At 50.1% G+C, this 17141-nt stretch overlaps 1 protein-coding gene across 4 annotated transcripts; it reads right to left on the bottom strand.

The window, feature by feature from the left end:
• Positions 1-66: 66 nt before the first annotated feature.
• On the bottom strand, positions 67-16947 carry NPR2 (natriuretic peptide receptor 2). 4 transcript variants are annotated; one of them, XM_014561919.2, is made up of 22 exons: positions 15441-16947; positions 14408-14613; positions 8986-9099; positions 8545-8680; positions 8212-8306; positions 7852-7984; positions 7538-7622; positions 6935-7064; positions 6695-6769; positions 6406-6483; positions 6087-6191; positions 5912-5983; positions 4238-4397; positions 3902-4057; positions 3657-3825; positions 3351-3497; positions 2729-2852; positions 2480-2548; positions 1050-1224; positions 880-978; positions 537-628; positions 67-409 (listed from the first exon to the last, which is right to left on the bottom strand). In XM_014561919.2, exons 1-22 carry the CDS (start codon positions 16105-16107, stop codon positions 344-346), a joined length of 3153 nt encoding a protein of 1050 aa, XP_014417405.1. In that variant the 5' UTR covers positions 16108-16947; the 3' UTR covers positions 67-343. The 4 variants fall into 4 exon arrangements, with proteins under 4 accessions (XP_014417405.1, XP_006187956.1, XP_014417406.1 ...); XM_006187894.3 differs by having other exon boundaries at positions 6935-7055; positions 15441-16946; XM_014561920.2 differs by lacking the exon at positions 6695-6769.
• Positions 16948-17141: the final 194 nt, after the last annotated feature.

Here is a 17141-nt window from a genome sequence, read left to right as displayed (position 1 = left end):
CTACCATGACCATACCCCATAACCCTTCCTTGGAGTTGCCCCTAACCCAGACTGTGTCACCATGACTTTTTTCATTTGTTTGTTTTGTATTTGGCCAAAATATTCTGGTTTAGATACAGATATTTACAGAGGTAGGGAGGAAGGGGACCAGGCCAGAGAGGGGTAGGTATATGTACAAGGCTGAACTGCAAAGGGCAACAACTTCCATAGAAGATGGGGTTTTTATGCATGTTGGTTTCCATCTCATGTAACAATGTCCATTTCTGCTGTGTGGAGAGATGATGGCCATGGCCCACCCAGGTCCCAGCAGCAGGAGACAGCCTGACTTGGGAAGAAGTGGGGTTTATAGGAGCCCAGCAGGTCCTTTCCGCTCTCCTAGGAGCCAGTAAGTTCGCATCTTTCCTTTTCCCTGAAAGCGGGGGCATAGAATTCAGATTCTTCTGTGTTATTCCCCTTTCCGCCCTCTTCCCCCCATGATCCCCATAATCACGTTCATCCTCCCTTTCCATGACTCCTTCCCCATGGCCTGCCATCACCTTCATCTCCACATCCCCTCGAAGCTCTAGCTGGAAGCATCCTAGCTCATCCAGGGCATCCTTGGTGGTAGAGGAAACATGAATCTTCAGGGCTGGGGTGGGATGGGGGGAAAGATGGAAAGAAGAATCAGAGAAAAGGCAATCGAAGAATTGGCAGTATCGGAGAGCGCTTTACCCAGCCATCATCCCTCAGGAGGCTCTCGGTCCTCCCAAGATGATGCATTAGAACCAAAATATGTCCAAGGATGGAGCAATCAGATTGAGAGATTTGGAGGAATTCTGAAAAGAAGAAAAGGGCAACACAGATTGAGGCTGAAGCTGGGGTTAAGGGCTAACATCTCACCTTGACCGTTAGACTCCATTCGGGAAGCAGTGTTCACTGTGTCTCCAAAAAGACAATAGCGGGGCATCTTCAGGCCAACAACCCCAGCACAGACGGGCCCTGTGAGAAGAAACAGGTTGGGAGAGCCTGGGAAAAGTGGATACAAAGGCAGGAGTGAGAGTCAGCCTTACCCGTGTGGACCCCTATGCGTAGCCTCAGCTGGTCATGGGGTCGGTGGCGGATCCGGAAGGAAGAAACTGCATCCAATAATGCTAGGGCCATGCGAGCAATTTCCGGGGCATGTCGTTGCCCGTTTCGGCCTGGGAGACCAGATACCACCATGTAGGCGTCTCCAATCGTCTCTACCTGATTGAGAGGTGGATGAAAAGGTCACCTCTATCTGTGTCACTGGGAATGTAGAAGGAGACAAGCTGGATTCCACTATAAGTTGTCCTGATGGCCTGGAGGCCAGAACATTGACTAGAAAGTAAGTGCCATGGTCCTGAGAATCTGGGAGAAGGGGATGTCAACAGAATCTTTAAATCCTCCTGCCCCACCCCAGCACCTGGCAAATACTCTGTAAACGTTTGCTGAATGGACACCTGGTCTGCAGCAGGACATAGTCCAAATAGGCTCTGCTGTCAGGAAACAGGAAGCAAGACAACAGGGCTGCCCTGAAGAGCACAGAAGCTGGTGAGGAGGTCAAGCAGGTGCAATGAAATGGGCCTCAGACAGCCTAAACTGTCAAAGGTAAGAAAGCAGACACTTGGCTGCATTAATAGTACTTCATTAATAGTTACAAGAGAAGGTCCTTGTTTTGGGGAACCACACACTGACCTGTTTTAGGGATAAAGGGACACAATGTCTATAACTTACTTGCAAAAAGTTCAGAAAATAATTATATGGATACATAGATTTAAAAAAAATAAAGCAAATGGGGGGAAATATAAACAATTGGCGGATCTGGGTAAAGGGTTTATGGCAGTTCTCTGTTATAGTAATAAGAGAAATGGTAGAGTAAGTCCAAAGGGAAGGGGCATGAATGGATATGTATTATCTGCACAATGTTGGACACTTTCCACAATAAATCTATTATTCCTATCACACAGATAAAATATCTGAGGCTCAGGGAGCTTCTGTTACGTGCCCAAGGCCACACGGCTTGCTACAAAGCCAGATCATTTTTACTCCCAAGCACAGTAAAGCCCACCCTGTGCCAACTCAATGACTTCAACAAAAAGCTTTTCCAATATAGCTTGTCTCTCACCCCAACAAATCATTCTATACGCATTCTATACCCATCCTGTATGATTCTTCCATGTCTGGAGGGGATGGAGAAAAGAGAAAAGACAACTAGGCTAACCTTATATCCCGAGGCAAAAAGTGGCAGGGGCTAAATCTTGTGATGATTCTGATTAGGAGAGCCTTAAGGATTCACAAGAGGTTAGACAGGAGTGTGTACAGTTACAGTGCCAGAGCCTCATTTGTCTAGGAAGGGCACTCTAGCACTAGGATGCTGGGGACCCAGGTGGGAAAACTGACCATGGAGCAGATAAGATATGTGGGAACAGGGAGACTGGGTTTTAAAGGAGTGTCAGTGGAAGGGCAGCCCAGCTCTCACCTTGTAGACGTCAAAGTTGTCAATTATGGCATCAAAGCAGGTATACAGATCATTAAGAAGTGTCACCACCTAACAGGGATAAGAAAGCAGAGGACTTAAGACTTGTGCCCAACTTTCTAAGAATTCTTAACACATGAGCCATAACAAGATATGGGAACTCCAGAAAAAAAGCTACTGTTCTCTATTATCAAGGATCCCTATGCCCCAGTGAAGCTGCCCCACGTCCCTACCCCGCCCCCTACCTCTCACCTGCATGGGGGTGCTCTCTGCTGACAAAGCTGTGAAGCCAACGATGTCACTGAAGTAGATGGTAACACTATCAAAGGCCTCGGCCTGTACAGTCTCTCCCCGTTTTAACTGCTCTGCCACTGAACTAGGAAGCAAGGGTGCAGTCTCAGCCAAAGGCAGAGGAGGATGGGAGGGGAAGAGAGAGAAAAAGAGTGTGTGGCTGGAGCAGCGATGAGTTCTAACATGAAAGCTGAGCCCGGTGAGGGGGAGAAGGCAGGTGGCTGGAAAGACATTACAGTGCAGGACAAGGTCAGGTGTACAAGTAGGGGTGGGGGTTGGAAGGGGATCCCTCAGGATGGGGGCTAAACATCTCAAGTTAGGATTGTTCTACATACACCCGCTACAGCAGAGGTCTGGGAGAGCAGTGTCCTAAGAAGGGATGGGAAGCCAGGAAGAAGGCAGCACAGCTCATTTGGAGACAGAATGAAAACCCATGGCCTATAGCTAGCATGGCTCATGGTAGCAAAATGTAACACAGCAGGGTTCTAAGGGCTGGGAAGTGAGTTCTCAAGAGCTTGCAGAGGCAGAACCCAACAGAGCAGAGTACCAAAGGAAAATTCAAGAAGGGGGACAGAAGTCTCACTGGGGCAGAATTTGGTAGAGCAGAGCCTCAGCCTTGCGTTTCTCCTCCAGATAGGCCTGTGTGCGTTCCTCCACCAGCTTCTCCAGGTTATTGGCATACTGCTCCATGCGCAACAGGAGGTTGTCCAATATGCTGGTGCCACCCTCCCTGGAGGGAGGCCAGGATATGGTACCTGCTCCAAGATTCTCAAGACTCCCAGGACTTTCTACCCAACCCACCCTCTTGGCCCCACCAACCCCACCTCATCCACTAAGACTGATGAGGCTTCTATCCCTGGGGAGCCCCTGCCCCGTACTGCCCTCTCACTTGTTAAAGCGGCGAATGAAGCCCTTAATCTGTCCAAAGTCTGGGCGCTCAGCTGGGTCCTGGGCCCAACACCGCTCCATCAGCAAAACTAGCTCTTCATTCAATTGGGTCCGGTCAATGCTCGGCCGGAAATAAGGCCGCTGGCCATTTCGGACCTTCTGGACAATCTCTGAGGGTGATAAGGTGTTTAGATGAAGAACAGGGCCCCCCAGGTAGAGGAGGCCATGGGTAGCAGACTGACTCACCTTTGGGGCTGAGGTCCAGGCCCTCCAAGTAGAAAGGACCACTGCGAAGTGCTATCTCCTGTAAGATGATCCCAAAGCTATAGACATCAGCCTTCTGCATGCCTGTGGTTGGCAAGGAGTTCCCACTGAGCAGTTCTGGGGAAGTCCACAGCTTCTCTGAAAAGAAGGAACAGGCTGGCCAGGTCCTCAAAAAAGGTATCCCCAAGCCCACCTGGGCTCATCCCCATAATGCTCACCATATTACTGTCACTCCATCTCCCTCTCCCACCCTCCCTAGGGAGAAATGATCAGGGCCAGCGGGGCAATATGAAAGTGGGTTGCCGGGGAAGGCCTCACTGGCATAGAGGGCGTGGCTGTCATCGGGTTCAGCAGTTGATCGGAAGCTGGCCAGGCCATAGTCTGTGATTTTGAGCACAAAACGACTATCCACCACACAGTTGGAGGACTTGAGACTCCCATGGGATGCAATAATGCTGTTATGGAGAAAGGCCATGCCCTGCAGGATACAGATCAAGACATGGGATTGGATCATATCTGGTTTAGGATACCCCCTCTCCATGAGATGGGCATTAGCTAGCTGTTTAAAGATCTTGGGGCCATAAAAACAATAAGCTAATTTTGGAAGGCATCCTTTCCACATTTTCCACCCAAGGACACAAGTGAAATAGGAGAGTCATCCCTTCCTGGTACCAAAGCAGTATATTGGCACCCTGGCACCAGGAAGAGGAGTTATGCTTAAGAGGAGGGACAAAGGGGAGCTTTAAGTTATTCCCCTAGAACGGGCAGTTTGTCTTCCGAGTAGTGAAGGGAACAGAATGATGCGGGTGAACTCCAAGAATATGACACCCATTGTGGCCTCAAATGCATGGCCACTACTCAGGAAGACTGGCTCAAGACCCAGGTATCAAGAGTACCTAGATGCACCAAGGAAGACTAGCCAGTTGTAAATTTTAATGTACATCCATGTATAGGTGGGCAAGTTGAGATGGAGGGGGAAAGTGATCTACTAGAGGGGATGCTGGGCCAGAGAGAAAGTGGAGAAAATAATAAATTTGAAAAACCTGGAAAATGGACAAAAGTAGGAGGCAGTTGCCAAGCTTTTTATTCATTTTGATAGCAACAAAACCTTTGGGAATTTGTGAACATAGAAATGATTAGGCTTTGTTCTAAATCAGCTTTCAATCAAATCATTGTTCTCTCAAGAGTCACATTTTTCTTGTATTTATCATCACACCTCTAGTTGAGCACCACATGAACTTTACCTAATATTTTATCTTTCGTTTCATGGCAGGCTTTAACACAAAGAAAAATGTTTTTAAAATAACCTCCTGAGAACTAAGCAGAAAAATCAAAGCCAGCCTCAAGTGTGGTACAGGTGATCCACTAGGCTAGCTCACTGGCTATGGGACTTGCCTCTAAACACCTGTCCCACCTGTTCAAGATTCAAATTTATGCCTCCACAAATCCACGGACCTCTGGGTCACTTGAAAATAGTTGAAATTTAGTGTATCAGGAGATACCAAAGGTTCAGTATAATTTTCCTTAGCTTCTCTTAGTTTTACTAGTAAGTGTTCTTTTTTGAATTTCAGTATTTCTGAACAAAAGAGCAGACATGCCAAATACTGGCTAGAGAGTAAATGATGAGAAAGAAAACCAGGAGATAAATGTTTAGAGACCCCATTCATCTTTTCCCTGCTAGGAAAATTTAATATAAGCTCTTGGAGATAAAAATTATATATATATATATGATGGAGATAGATATGAAATTTTGAGGGCAGGAAGACAAAAATTCTCAACAAGTACAGGACTCTTTGTGGCAGATTAAACTCATCCCCCCTATTAAAAACCTCAGGCCCCTTGTTTACCCACTATTACCCAACCATAAGAATAAGGGGAAGTAGAGAGAATGGGATTTTCAGAGGACTAGGAAGAGAAGTTGTAAGTAAAGCTAGAAAGAGGGAGGCATTTTTAAAGCAGATAAACTCTTAAGGAAGAGTGAAGAAGACTCACCTTAACAAGGTCATTAATGAGTGAGTAACGAAACATCCAGTCCAAATTGATGCTGTCATTTTCCAGAATATCCTGGTAAGTGACATGGAATAGATTATGTGCTGATCCCAGTCCCACTAGCTACCACCTACAGAGTCAATGCCACCAGCCCTTATAATCTCCACCTGTCCCTCACCTGTAAACTCCCCCGAGGACAATACTCAGTGATGATGCAAATGTTGGGAGGGTCTATGCAGGCACCAATGAAGCGAGTGAGATGGTTGAACTGAACATCTCTCATCTAGTCAAAAAAAAAAAAAAGAGAGAGAGAACTGAAAGATGTAAAAATTAGATACAGAAATCTGCCACTACATGAGAGGACCTTTCTCTCAACTGTGCCTACAGCTTGAAATCATTTATGAATAAACCCCTCACCCTCCCAGCCAGTTTTACTCTTCCCTAGTTTTCCCCCTTCCCCTTCCCCCCTTGCCCTCAAGCCATATGCCATGACATACATGTTTGAGTTCAAACAGAACCTGCCGGGTCAGCTCAATGCGCTTCTTGTTCACATGTTTGATGGCGACAACGTTTCCCTGAAGGTAGGAGTGAAAGGGGAAAAGAAACATTAGTATCAGAAGGGGTTTCTGGCTGTGAGGAAAGACTGGAGAACTGTGGGAGGATCCAGGAGCTCAGCTGGACAGAGAGAAGAGGGTGATGAGGGGCAGAGGGTCAAGGGAAGAGGTGGCAGATGGGGATGAGTCAGGATGAAATGGTGGGGACCAGAACAAGCGGATGACTTTTCACCTTGAAGTGACCGGTGTTGGCAAAGATCTGGTATTTCCCATGGGCTGTCATGAGCGAGCCGTAACTGGATCCCCGCTGGGGCCAAGGGCAACATGGAGGCGGAAGGATGAAAGGAACATTAGATGGTGGTGGTGATAGTGCAGGGGCTATCATTACAGGCCAATGTGCTGGGAAAAGTCCAGGGTACGAAAGGACAGGCACTCAGAGGGAAGCAGAGGGACAGCTGAGACAAGGGCTCACCAGTGACAGTGTGAGGCGACTGCCTGCCCCTTTATGGTATCGCTCTGAATTGCCAAACTGCAGTTCTTCCCAGCGAATGCGCCATAGCATGCTAGCCAGCTCCTTCTCCAGCATCAGTTTTCTGTAAGGACTGCACACCTCAGTTGACTGGCAAGCCCAATCCTACCACCCCAGAAGCCAACAGGAGGGTTGCAGGGGTATCTCCGCAGCTCCTGAAGCTGCAATTGTGACACCCAAGAGACAGGTCTGAGAGAGGGATGCATTCTCTAGGGGTCTGACACATGCCCTATGCTCTTTCAAACACAGAAGCTGAAGGTAAAAGTACTTTCTTAAAATGCTGGCATCCATGGAAAGCTCACCTTTGCCCTTATAAGAGCCCTCTGAGAATCACTAGTTAGTATATCCAGTCTCAAACCAAAACCCTGGGGACAACACCACCTAGGCTAAAAGACAACTAACAAGGAAGGCTAAAGGGGAAGGTGTTGGGTCTCAGAGGCAACCACCAAGTTAAGAGACCTGCTGGCCCTCCCTGGTGTTTGAGGGAGTCCCTGCCTCAGCCAGGAGGGAGGGAGGGAGGATGTCAGTGGAAAGCCCAGAACTCACCGGAAAATGAGGAAGCTGGAAACACCAAACATGATGAAGGTGATGCCTGTGCCCAGCGCCACAATTGCCAGAGTTGAAAGTGGAGCTGAAGGGGAGAGGGGAACCCTGAGAAAGACTGTGCGGTGTTGTGAGAACGGAGCAGGGGCGATGCCCAGGGTCAGGGAGCAGACAGATCTCTTGAGGGAAGGAAGTTAGGAGGGGGTACAGGAGAAGAGGTGAAAATAGAGCTAAGGGCAGGGGAGTCCACGAGGAGGAGGTAAACGAAGGGAAAGTAAAGGGAGGAAGGATCGCTCCCAGTCCCTGCACACACCCACTTTTATCACAGGATGGGTCGTCCACGTCAAAGGCACAGGGAGGATTGTCCAAGGGAGGGGCCCCCTTCACCCAGGGGATGGGGCGTCCCGTCCACCAAATCTGCTTCTCGGCTCCTGAGTAGTGGGCTGCAGGCTGTGAGGAAGGAGAAAACGGGGCCCACAGGCCTGCTCCCACCAGCCTCCTCCCCCCTAACCCAGCTATTTGGCTGCCTCTCTCTCCAATCTACCACCCACCCACCGCACAGCTCCAGCAGTGGAAAGAAGTCCCTGCCTCTAGTACCTTTGATTCTGCCCCTGTTGAACCCCTGAAAGCTGGGTTGGCAGAGCCCACACTCTCCTCCCTGCCTCCTCCCCCATCACCTGAAAGTCCCCAGAATCCAGGTCTCCCATGGCCCACAGGACAAAATCAGTCTCCCGGTCATTGTTCTTGTCCATAACAACCAGTCCAGTTACACCTAAGATAGAAAAGAGTACCCCTTACTTTGTGTTCTGCAGGTCCCTCTCCTATCCCCTCCAATCCCCCCAGTCACCTCAGAGCCTGCCCCTGCCCCATTCTCAATGTGAGTCCACCTCTGCCATGTCTTCTGACCCCTAATAACTCTCCCTCCTGCCCCTGGGATCTGTTTTCGTCTGCCCACTCCACTCCTGAGCCTGACAGCAGCCCTCTGGCCTCCATCTGACCCTCTCCATTACCATGGTATCTGCGTCCCTGCATCTTCTCCACGATTCGAAGTCCATCTTCCCGAGTGCCCCCTTCCTGTATTGTCTCATTCAGGACCTCAGCATAGAGCAGGATCCCATCGTAGAAGCAGCCAGCAATGAGGTTCATCTGGGGGCAGGTGGTAACTTCAGCAGTGCTTTCCAAACATCCTGCCAGACCCCTTCCCCAGCCCCTTTCCCATCTCTGGGGTCTCCTTCTACCTCTTTTCTCTTCTGGTTTGCTTCCTTCCCTCCTCTCATTCCTAAGATGCCATCCCTACCTCATTGGACACTAGGACAGAAGGAAAATTCCTGGATGGAAGCACACAGCCCCCAAAGGGGTTGGCTCCATGGCCAAGGCTTGATGCTGAGTTAGGGAGAAGAGCCTTTCTTCAAAGCCTGGCCTGACTCTCAGGGAAAGAGAGATCTGCTTACCAGGGATGGGGCCAGCTCCACACCAAAATCTTCCCGGGCTCTTATCAGAAGACGATTCTGGAATTCCTGATACTCAGGGTTCGGGGGTTCTCGGTATGTGATGACCAAGACCGTCTGTACCAACAGCACATGGGAGAGTGAAAAGGATTCAAGTTGGGCATTAGGAGAAGAGAGGAAGCAGGACAGGGAAACCTGGTGAAATATACATGACATAAAATATCTATGGGTGAGTCTGAAGGCTGAGAGGATACTAAAGTCTGTGTTGAGGGGGTGGAGGTGTATGTTTAACACATTTGGGGAGAGGGGATGGCATGCCTCTGTGAGAGGTAGATAGGATGGTTCTGGGAAGGCAGACTGGGAAATAGATGAAGTCGACTCCATCCCCAAAACCGAGCTTCTCATCTTCCTGAAGCCCCTACTACCCCCAGGCCTCCCAGCAGGGCTGCCACAGCTCTCACCGCTCCTCTGTCCCATCCTTTCTCAGTACCTATTTATCCGCAAGGACAACACAGATCATAGCTCATCTCCCAGGTGTTAATTACTGCTAATATTATCGGCAAAATGTTTACATTTTCATTTGGGCCACTTGAGCACAGTGCCTCCACCCAGTGAATTAAAGAGATTTCAGGTCCTAGGACAACTGGGGGAATACTTTGAGACAGTGATTCCATCTGTAAAAAGCCATGAGCCCATTCCTTTAATGTGCGTGGAACACCCACCATAAGCAGCACCGTCCTGCATACTGGCATGGTCCTACACACATCCTGTGTCACAAGGAAGACACACAGTCACATGCCCACGTGCACCTCACAGATAGGCCAGTGACACACGCGGTCTCAGCCATGCACACTTCTCACTGGCCACAAGTCAGCATGTCTGTCTCTCACTCGGGTGCCTACCTGGCTTCCACCAGTCACACATTTCCCCTTTCTTGGCCTCTCTTCCACCTTAGGCCTGCACAATCACTGAGACCAGCCTCTGCCTTGATCAGGAAATTGGCATTGCAACTTTAGAAAAACACTTCAGATCAACACATTTTGTGAAATGTGACTTTGTGAAATGATAGATTAAAACTTATCACTTCTACCAGTTTTGTTAATTCCTGTCAGAGAAAGTATTTGTAGGCCATAGAGATACCAAATATATCACGTATGATCTATTACAGATCAATTCATTCCAGGTAGGAAATAATGAAGTCAATTCCTAATAGACATTCATTATTTTAGGTTGGAGTTTGCTTCATGATGTAATTATTCTTACTGGAGCCTCTGGCTGCTTGATCACACACATCTAATACTCTCCCACTCTCAGGCAAAATTCAAAAGGAGAGGGACACTGAGGATGGGGTTGGAAGAGTTCTTTCAGTAACATCTATTTAAAGAATAAAAGAAAAATAGAGGGGCGGGATATTGTTGGCAAACAATGTAAAAAGTCAGTTAAAAACTCGAAAAGATCAGGCTTAATACAATTAATACTTCAATATAAAGATTGATAATAGGTTTTTAATGGTTTTAAATGCTTGGTAGTTCCCTAGGCTGGTTTGTTTGCTAGATCAGCAGTTCTCAATAATTTTGCTCTGATGACCCCTTTACACTACTAGAAATTATTGAGGACCCAGGGAGCTTCTGTTTATTTGGGTTCCATCTATCAATATTTACCATATTAGAAATTAAAACTGACAAATTTTTCAAATACAAGAATACACAAGCACACCTTCTACAGCTGCCAGAGTGATGACATCATTACATGTCACGTAACCTCTGGAAAACTCCACCGTACAATCATGGAAGAATGAGGGTGAGAGAGGCAAATAACATCTTAGTGTCATTTTGAAAATAGTTTTGACCTTATGATCTCCCTAAAAGGGTTCCAGGGGCCCCCAGGATCCCATGACTACACTTTCGAAAACTGCTATGCTAGACTCTGTTTTGCTGTGGTTACTAACTACTAAAAAAAGAGAGAGAGAGATGGAGAAGCAGAAGAACCTCTAAAGAATTTCCGCTCTTGCTCAGGGGCTAGAGAGAAAGTAAAGGGAGGTGACTGTCCCATTTCACCTGGGGACCCCAGGTGGGGAAAAAAAAAAAGGCAAAAGCAGCTAAAAATGGGTACAGCAGTGACTGGAAGCCAGAAGGGCACCTAGGAAATGTGCAGATGCCTGGCTCCGCCAGTGGGCTCACCCACACCGAGACCTGCTCTGGTCACCGCAGGAAACGCTGTTGACAGGGGCCTAAATAGACAGAATGGTCTCCAGAAGAGGTGCTGCCTTACACAGCCTTGGTCTAGTGCTTACTTCCATTCAAGCCGCTGGTGGCCCCCATCTGTAACCCAGTCTCACGCTGGTCACCTAAGTTACCTCTGCCTGGTTTCTGACCCTGTAGTACTCAAATGCCCAGACAGAGCCTCTGGATCCTTAGAGCCTGGTCATTTGCTTCTTTAGTTCCATTGTATCTACTCATCCTTCCCTAACCTGGTTGATCATCTTGGTTTTACAGTACCTGCCAGCTCTACTCCTGTCTAGATGAATTCCCAACCCTATCGTCCCTCTTCCCAATGCACACCTTGATTCAATTCAGCAAATACGTGCTAGGCACAAAGAATACAAAGATAAGCATGATCCCTGCCCTTAAGCACCTATGGTTTAATGAGAGAAAAATCATAGGAACATACTTAACTTCAGAGCCCTCTCCGCCCAGTAGCTAGTAGTCAGCATGAGCTGGGACCCTTTTCTTAGGCATGACACCCTCCTAGAAAGCCTGTGGGCATCGGGATCAGGGACTCCTTGCCACCTTTTCCCAGCTGGCCTGGTCTGAGACTCCAGTGGGCCAGGCATCTCTGAGGTAAGGGTCTCTCTGCTCTCACATCCTTGGCTGGAGCTGACCACGCAACTTCCCTTACCCCCTGCCTAGTTTCAGCATTGGAAAAGGATGTGCATAGCTTTGCCAGAGGATACCTCATCACCCCTTCACCCCTACTCCACCCCAACACCTTGATTTTCTCCTCAACATATTCGTGATTGCTGCTTTTCTTATGTTGTGGCAAAATCTCCTTCTTTGTTTATCTGTCTGAATAATGCCTACAGGGAGAGCTGAAAATTAACTTACAGTTGGTCCTTAAACAACACGGGGATTGAACTGAGCAGGTCCATTTATGCATGGATTTTTTTCCAATAAATGCAGGCTACAGTACTACATGGTCCATGGGTGGCTGAATCCACAGGTACAGAACCTCCAATAGGGAAGCCTGACTGTAAAGTCATATTCAGATTTTCGACTGCACAGGTGGGTGCCCCTCACCCTCCAACGTTCAATGTAAGTAACTAATTGGTAACTGGCTAGATCCCTCCTCCCTTTACCCTCAATGCTGCGGCCCCTTGGCTGTAGGAATTCTCACACAACAAAGAGAGGTTTTCCCTCCACAAAGAGAATACAGCCCCAAAGGCTGTGACTCTTCCCACCTGGGAGGCTCAGAGAGACCTTCTGTGACCACACTAGCTAAATTACAAGCCCCCTGTTACTCTCTTCCCATACCACTCTATTTTTTTTTAAGTAGCACATCACAATTCGTTCTATGTTTATATTTATTTGCTTATTTGTTCATGTCTGTCTAGTCTACTAAGTATAAGCGCTACAAAGGCAGGGACTACATCTGTTACATTCTCTGCTGGACACCAGTACCTACCACAGTGACTGGGATATAACAGGTGCTCAATAAACACTAACAGAATGAGTCAGTCTTCAAATGAATCAAACACTGAATAATGCGGTAAGTTCTATAGGGGCCTGAGTTACGCACAAGAGTAGGAAATTCAGTCCAACCTGGGGATTCAGGGGATTGTTTCCCAAAAAGGAAAATAACTGATCTGAGTCTTAAAGAATACACAAGCATTATCCAGACAGACACAGGTGAGAAGGCTGTTTGTGGCAAAAGTTACAGCATCAACAAAACTTGTCCTGCCACTGCCCATGTTCAAGTGTGACAGTCACAGACTCATACTCAGGCATGTAAACAGATATGTCATTCACAGTCAGACACAACCAAATATATAATCATTGGAGAAGGTGGCCACCCAAGTCCAGCCTTTATACACATCTACTTAGTGTCAAAGACTCTCAGGACCTTAAGGTTATCACATATGCCACCTCAAATCCTTTTTGGGAAAAGGAGGGGCATGCATAAATAAGTAAAATAAATACTTGTGTATATGTTAGTGAAAAATTGGTGGGAGAACCAGGGAGCAATTCATGGGTATGATTTTGAGAGGCAGAGATTTGGAGTGAGGAAAGGAAGAGCACCCCAGACAAAAGGAGCAAAGAGCACCAAGGTGGAAGGGGGAGCAGGGAGGTCCAGGGGTAGTGGGTCTGAGAGAGGTCTAGCCTGCGGGGGTACTCAGCAGTACTAGGAGGTAAGATTTAAAAGTGGGTTAAGAACAGACTGTAGAAAGTCTTAAATGTCACAAGGAGTCGGGACTTCATTCTGAAGGAAATAAGTCACTGGAAGTTTTGAACAGAGGAGTGAAATGAACAGAGTCACATCAATTTCCCTACAAATTGTTTCTTAAATCCATTTCTTTTCATTCCTGCTATCATCACTGTAGTTCCAGCCCGTATCTCCTCACCCACTTCTAACCTATTACAGGGGGCCTCATTGCCTCTAGTCTCCTCTTCCAATCCAACCTGAATTCTGTCAGTATATGTCTCTTCATAAAAATACTCAAGGACCCCACCGTTCAGGTCCAAGTGCCTCAATCTTAGGTTCAGAGTTCTCCATAATCTGAGTCTACTTCTGCAGCATTACTTTCTATAACCTGCTTTTAGTGAACCCTTCTTTCTTGTCAGGTCAGTATCTTCTTGGACCCCCAAACATGCCCATTCCTATCTTTTTCTCATTGCTCTAGCTGCATGGATCCTCTCTCCCACTCTGATTAGGAATATGACATCTATCTTTAGAGTCACAATATAGTCTCACTTCCTTTATAAAAGCCTTCCCGAAACCCAGCCCATAGTGACTCTCTCCTCTGAACCACTCAAGTTTTTAGTGTATGTTCCAGGGCACATAATCACATCCTTTCTCGTACTTGTATCTGACTGTACCACAATCATGCCTCACCTCTCCGGAACTGGGTAGAAACCCTCCCAGGGGCTGGCACCAGATCTTTTCCTCAACTTTTCTCCCCCACCATGTATCTACTACTGGTACTTAGGAAAGTCAGTGTTCCAGGACCTTGGGAGGTAACCTTGGCAGACACACTAAGAGCGAGCCACAAAGGTGGGGGAAACAAGAATGAGGCTAGAATTGGAGAGGCTCTGTTCATTTCACCCCTGTAGCTCACAATTCCTGCCCTGTTTCTGGGCCCTTGTGAGAGACAGAGAATCCCCAAAGAAGCTCCTCTTCCACCTCCCTTCAAGCTGGGCTCAAATGATACCTGAAAGGCTTCTCTGAGGGCCTGGGCTTGCTCCCGGGTGCGATTGTCCTGCCAGGGCCGGCCGGTGGAGCGTGTGGGGCCGGCACGGAGACTCTCCCCAAAGACATCCAGGTAAAAGAAGACATAATCTCCATTGGTCAGGTTCTCCCTCTGGGCCTGAAGCAGGATCTCATGCAGCATCTCCAGAGGGCCACAGATGTACACAACTGGGAGCAGGTACATGACAGAGGTACACCCTGAGAAAGTATCCAGGACCCCAAGTGGCCCCCTCTCTGACCATCTACATTTCCATCTTTAGCAAGGGAGAGAGGCCCTAACCTATAAATCACCCAGCAGATGTTCCCCATCTCTCCTCCTTGGAGACTATGTCATAAGTACCCTTGGGGCCGTGGGGACCATCTGGCAGAAGTCAACAGCCTGACTCCAGACCTCAGAGGAAGGGAGCTAGCCCTCAAGCCCCTCCTTTTCCTAGAGCTCTGTCTGCTGCTCTCCACCCAGCCCTCCTCACTCCCCGACTCTGCCCTGCCTCTACCTAGGCTCAAAGGCACTGACTGCTCAGAATTTCTCTCAGAGAGAACTTTTACCTGTCATTCCCAATCAAATCTGCTGCACCCTAAGCCCATTTATGGAGTCCTCACTGTTTTTACACCACCAAGGGGTCTTGGCAGCCCAGTCTGAGAAGAGTCTCTGCTCACAGACAGACATACATTTTGAGTGACCATCAACCACATTCACTACTGCAGAGCACTCACACTGCTCCCCAAATCCAACTTTCCCCAATCCCACACTCTCCCCTACACAAGCTTCACCCCTCATGCTACCTTATTTCTTGTTTACATCTGCCTGTGACATCCACTGCCCCCTAACATAGTGCCTTAGCCCTCTCATAGAAGCTCTGTCTACAAGTGCTCCTTGATCCCGACCACCAACTTCAGCTCCTCTACAGCTCTCCATCTACAGCTTCCCAGTGCTGAGCTCCAGGGACATAGCGACCCTCCTCCCCTGACCCTAAAATAGCCCGGGCCACACTCACTGCGCCCGTTGGCCCGGATGAAGTGGGTGGCTTGCTCAGGGCCCCCTGGCTCACGGGCATACACCTGGTGCTGCACACTGAGGTTGCTGCCCTGCAGGGCCTCAAAGACGCCCTCGATGGTGAAGTAGTGAGGCCGGTCATCTGTGCGAGCATCCAGATACAGCAAGGCAGCACGGGCAGTCCAATTGAAGTGCCCATGTAGCGTCACTACAAACTCACCCAGCTTGGGAGCAGAGGGGCCAGTGCGCACCAGGGTACGATAATGCTCATTCTTAGCGGCAAAACCAGACGCCACAGCACCCGCGGTCAGCAGGGGAAGGCGCCAGTGTGAGGCAAAGCGGGCGACAGAGGCAGCGGGGTACACACAACCGGGGCCCAACAGGAGGTCGGGGTCATGGTACAGCTTGAGGTCTACAGCGCGCAGCGGGGCCAGGTACTCCGAGCAGGCGCCGTCTAGTTCAGAGCTGACAAACCGGAGGTCCACGGGCAGCGCCCGGCCCAGCGCCTCCACGGCTAGTGCCACAGCAGGACCCACTCGTGGCCAGGCCCAGGCATAGCTAAGGTTGTGTTCTGGCAGCACCACCGCCAGCGTCAGGTTCCGGGCCCCGGGAGGACGCACCCCACCTGCCAGGGCTGCCACCAACAGCAGGAGTGATGGCAGTGCCATGGGGAGAAAGCAGCAGCCCGACCACCCCCAGAACCTGGGGCCACTCTGGCCTTTGGGGGAGGCACAAGCACCACCCAGCCTGGAGCCTGAGGAAGGCCAGGAAGAGAAGTCAGGATAAGCTAGGTCAGCCGGGATACAGAAAGTGGCAGGGACTGGAGAGGAGGGGGTGGGAGGAAGCCCCAAGGGGTGGGTAAGGAGTGGGTCTACCAGCCTATGGCAAGGACTGAGGACTGAGAGTAGGGTAGCAGGAGGAGGGAGGGACCAAGGGGGCCTGCAGCTGGGATGGGGACAGTGAGAGGTGAAGTCAGCTGATGAATCTATAGCTCAGCAGGAAAAGGGAATCCGAGACTGGGATGAGGTGGAGGTGCAGGGGGGGGGAGGCTGGTACAAAGAGAAGGCCTGGGGGTACCTCACAGCTGAAGGGGCTAGGAGGGCAGAGGGCTGCGAAAAGGAGGGCCCAGGGGATGAGGAGGGAGGGGGCCGGCGCCGCGGAAGGACTGGGACCATGGGCGGGCGGGGAGCGAAGCGAGGCCTGGGCCGGAGGGGTGGGAAAGGCAGGGGTAAAGCTCCCTGTGAAGGCTTCTCCCGAAGCTCCTGCTTGGACTAACGGGCCCAGGGCGCTGGTCCCATCCGGAGCTGCGGCGGCCCCACCCGTGTCCCAGCTCCTCTCTGCTCCGCTTCTCCTGGGCCCGGGCGGCCGGCTCTGCCCGGCGCTTCCTCCCGCCCCCTGCCTGGGCCCCCGGGCGCGCCGCTCGTCCAGGTCAGGTCGCCGCGGCCGGGCCGTCTCCGCTCGCTGCGCCGGCGGCGGCCGAGAGTGACTCCCCGGGCAGGCCGCCCGCCCCCGCCCCGCGTCTCCCCGCCCCCGCCCCGCGTCTCCCGCGTCTCCCACCCGCCCCGCGTCTTCCCCGCCCCCTCCCTCGCGGCCCCTCCCCCTGCTCTGCCGGCCCCACCCTCCGGCGCCTGCTGGCTCCCCCCACCCCCACTCCCACCCGGGCGCCGGGCGACCTCCCAGGTCTCAAACCCACCCGGTGACA

The sequence above is a fragment of the Camelus ferus genome, chromosome 4 (assembly GCF_009834535.1).
Source record: "Camelus ferus isolate YT-003-E chromosome 4, BCGSAC_Cfer_1.0, whole genome shotgun sequence".
Lineage (NCBI taxonomy): Eukaryota > Metazoa > Chordata > Mammalia > Artiodactyla > Camelidae > Camelus > Camelus ferus.
This window is presented reverse-complemented; position numbering and strand designations above follow the sequence as displayed.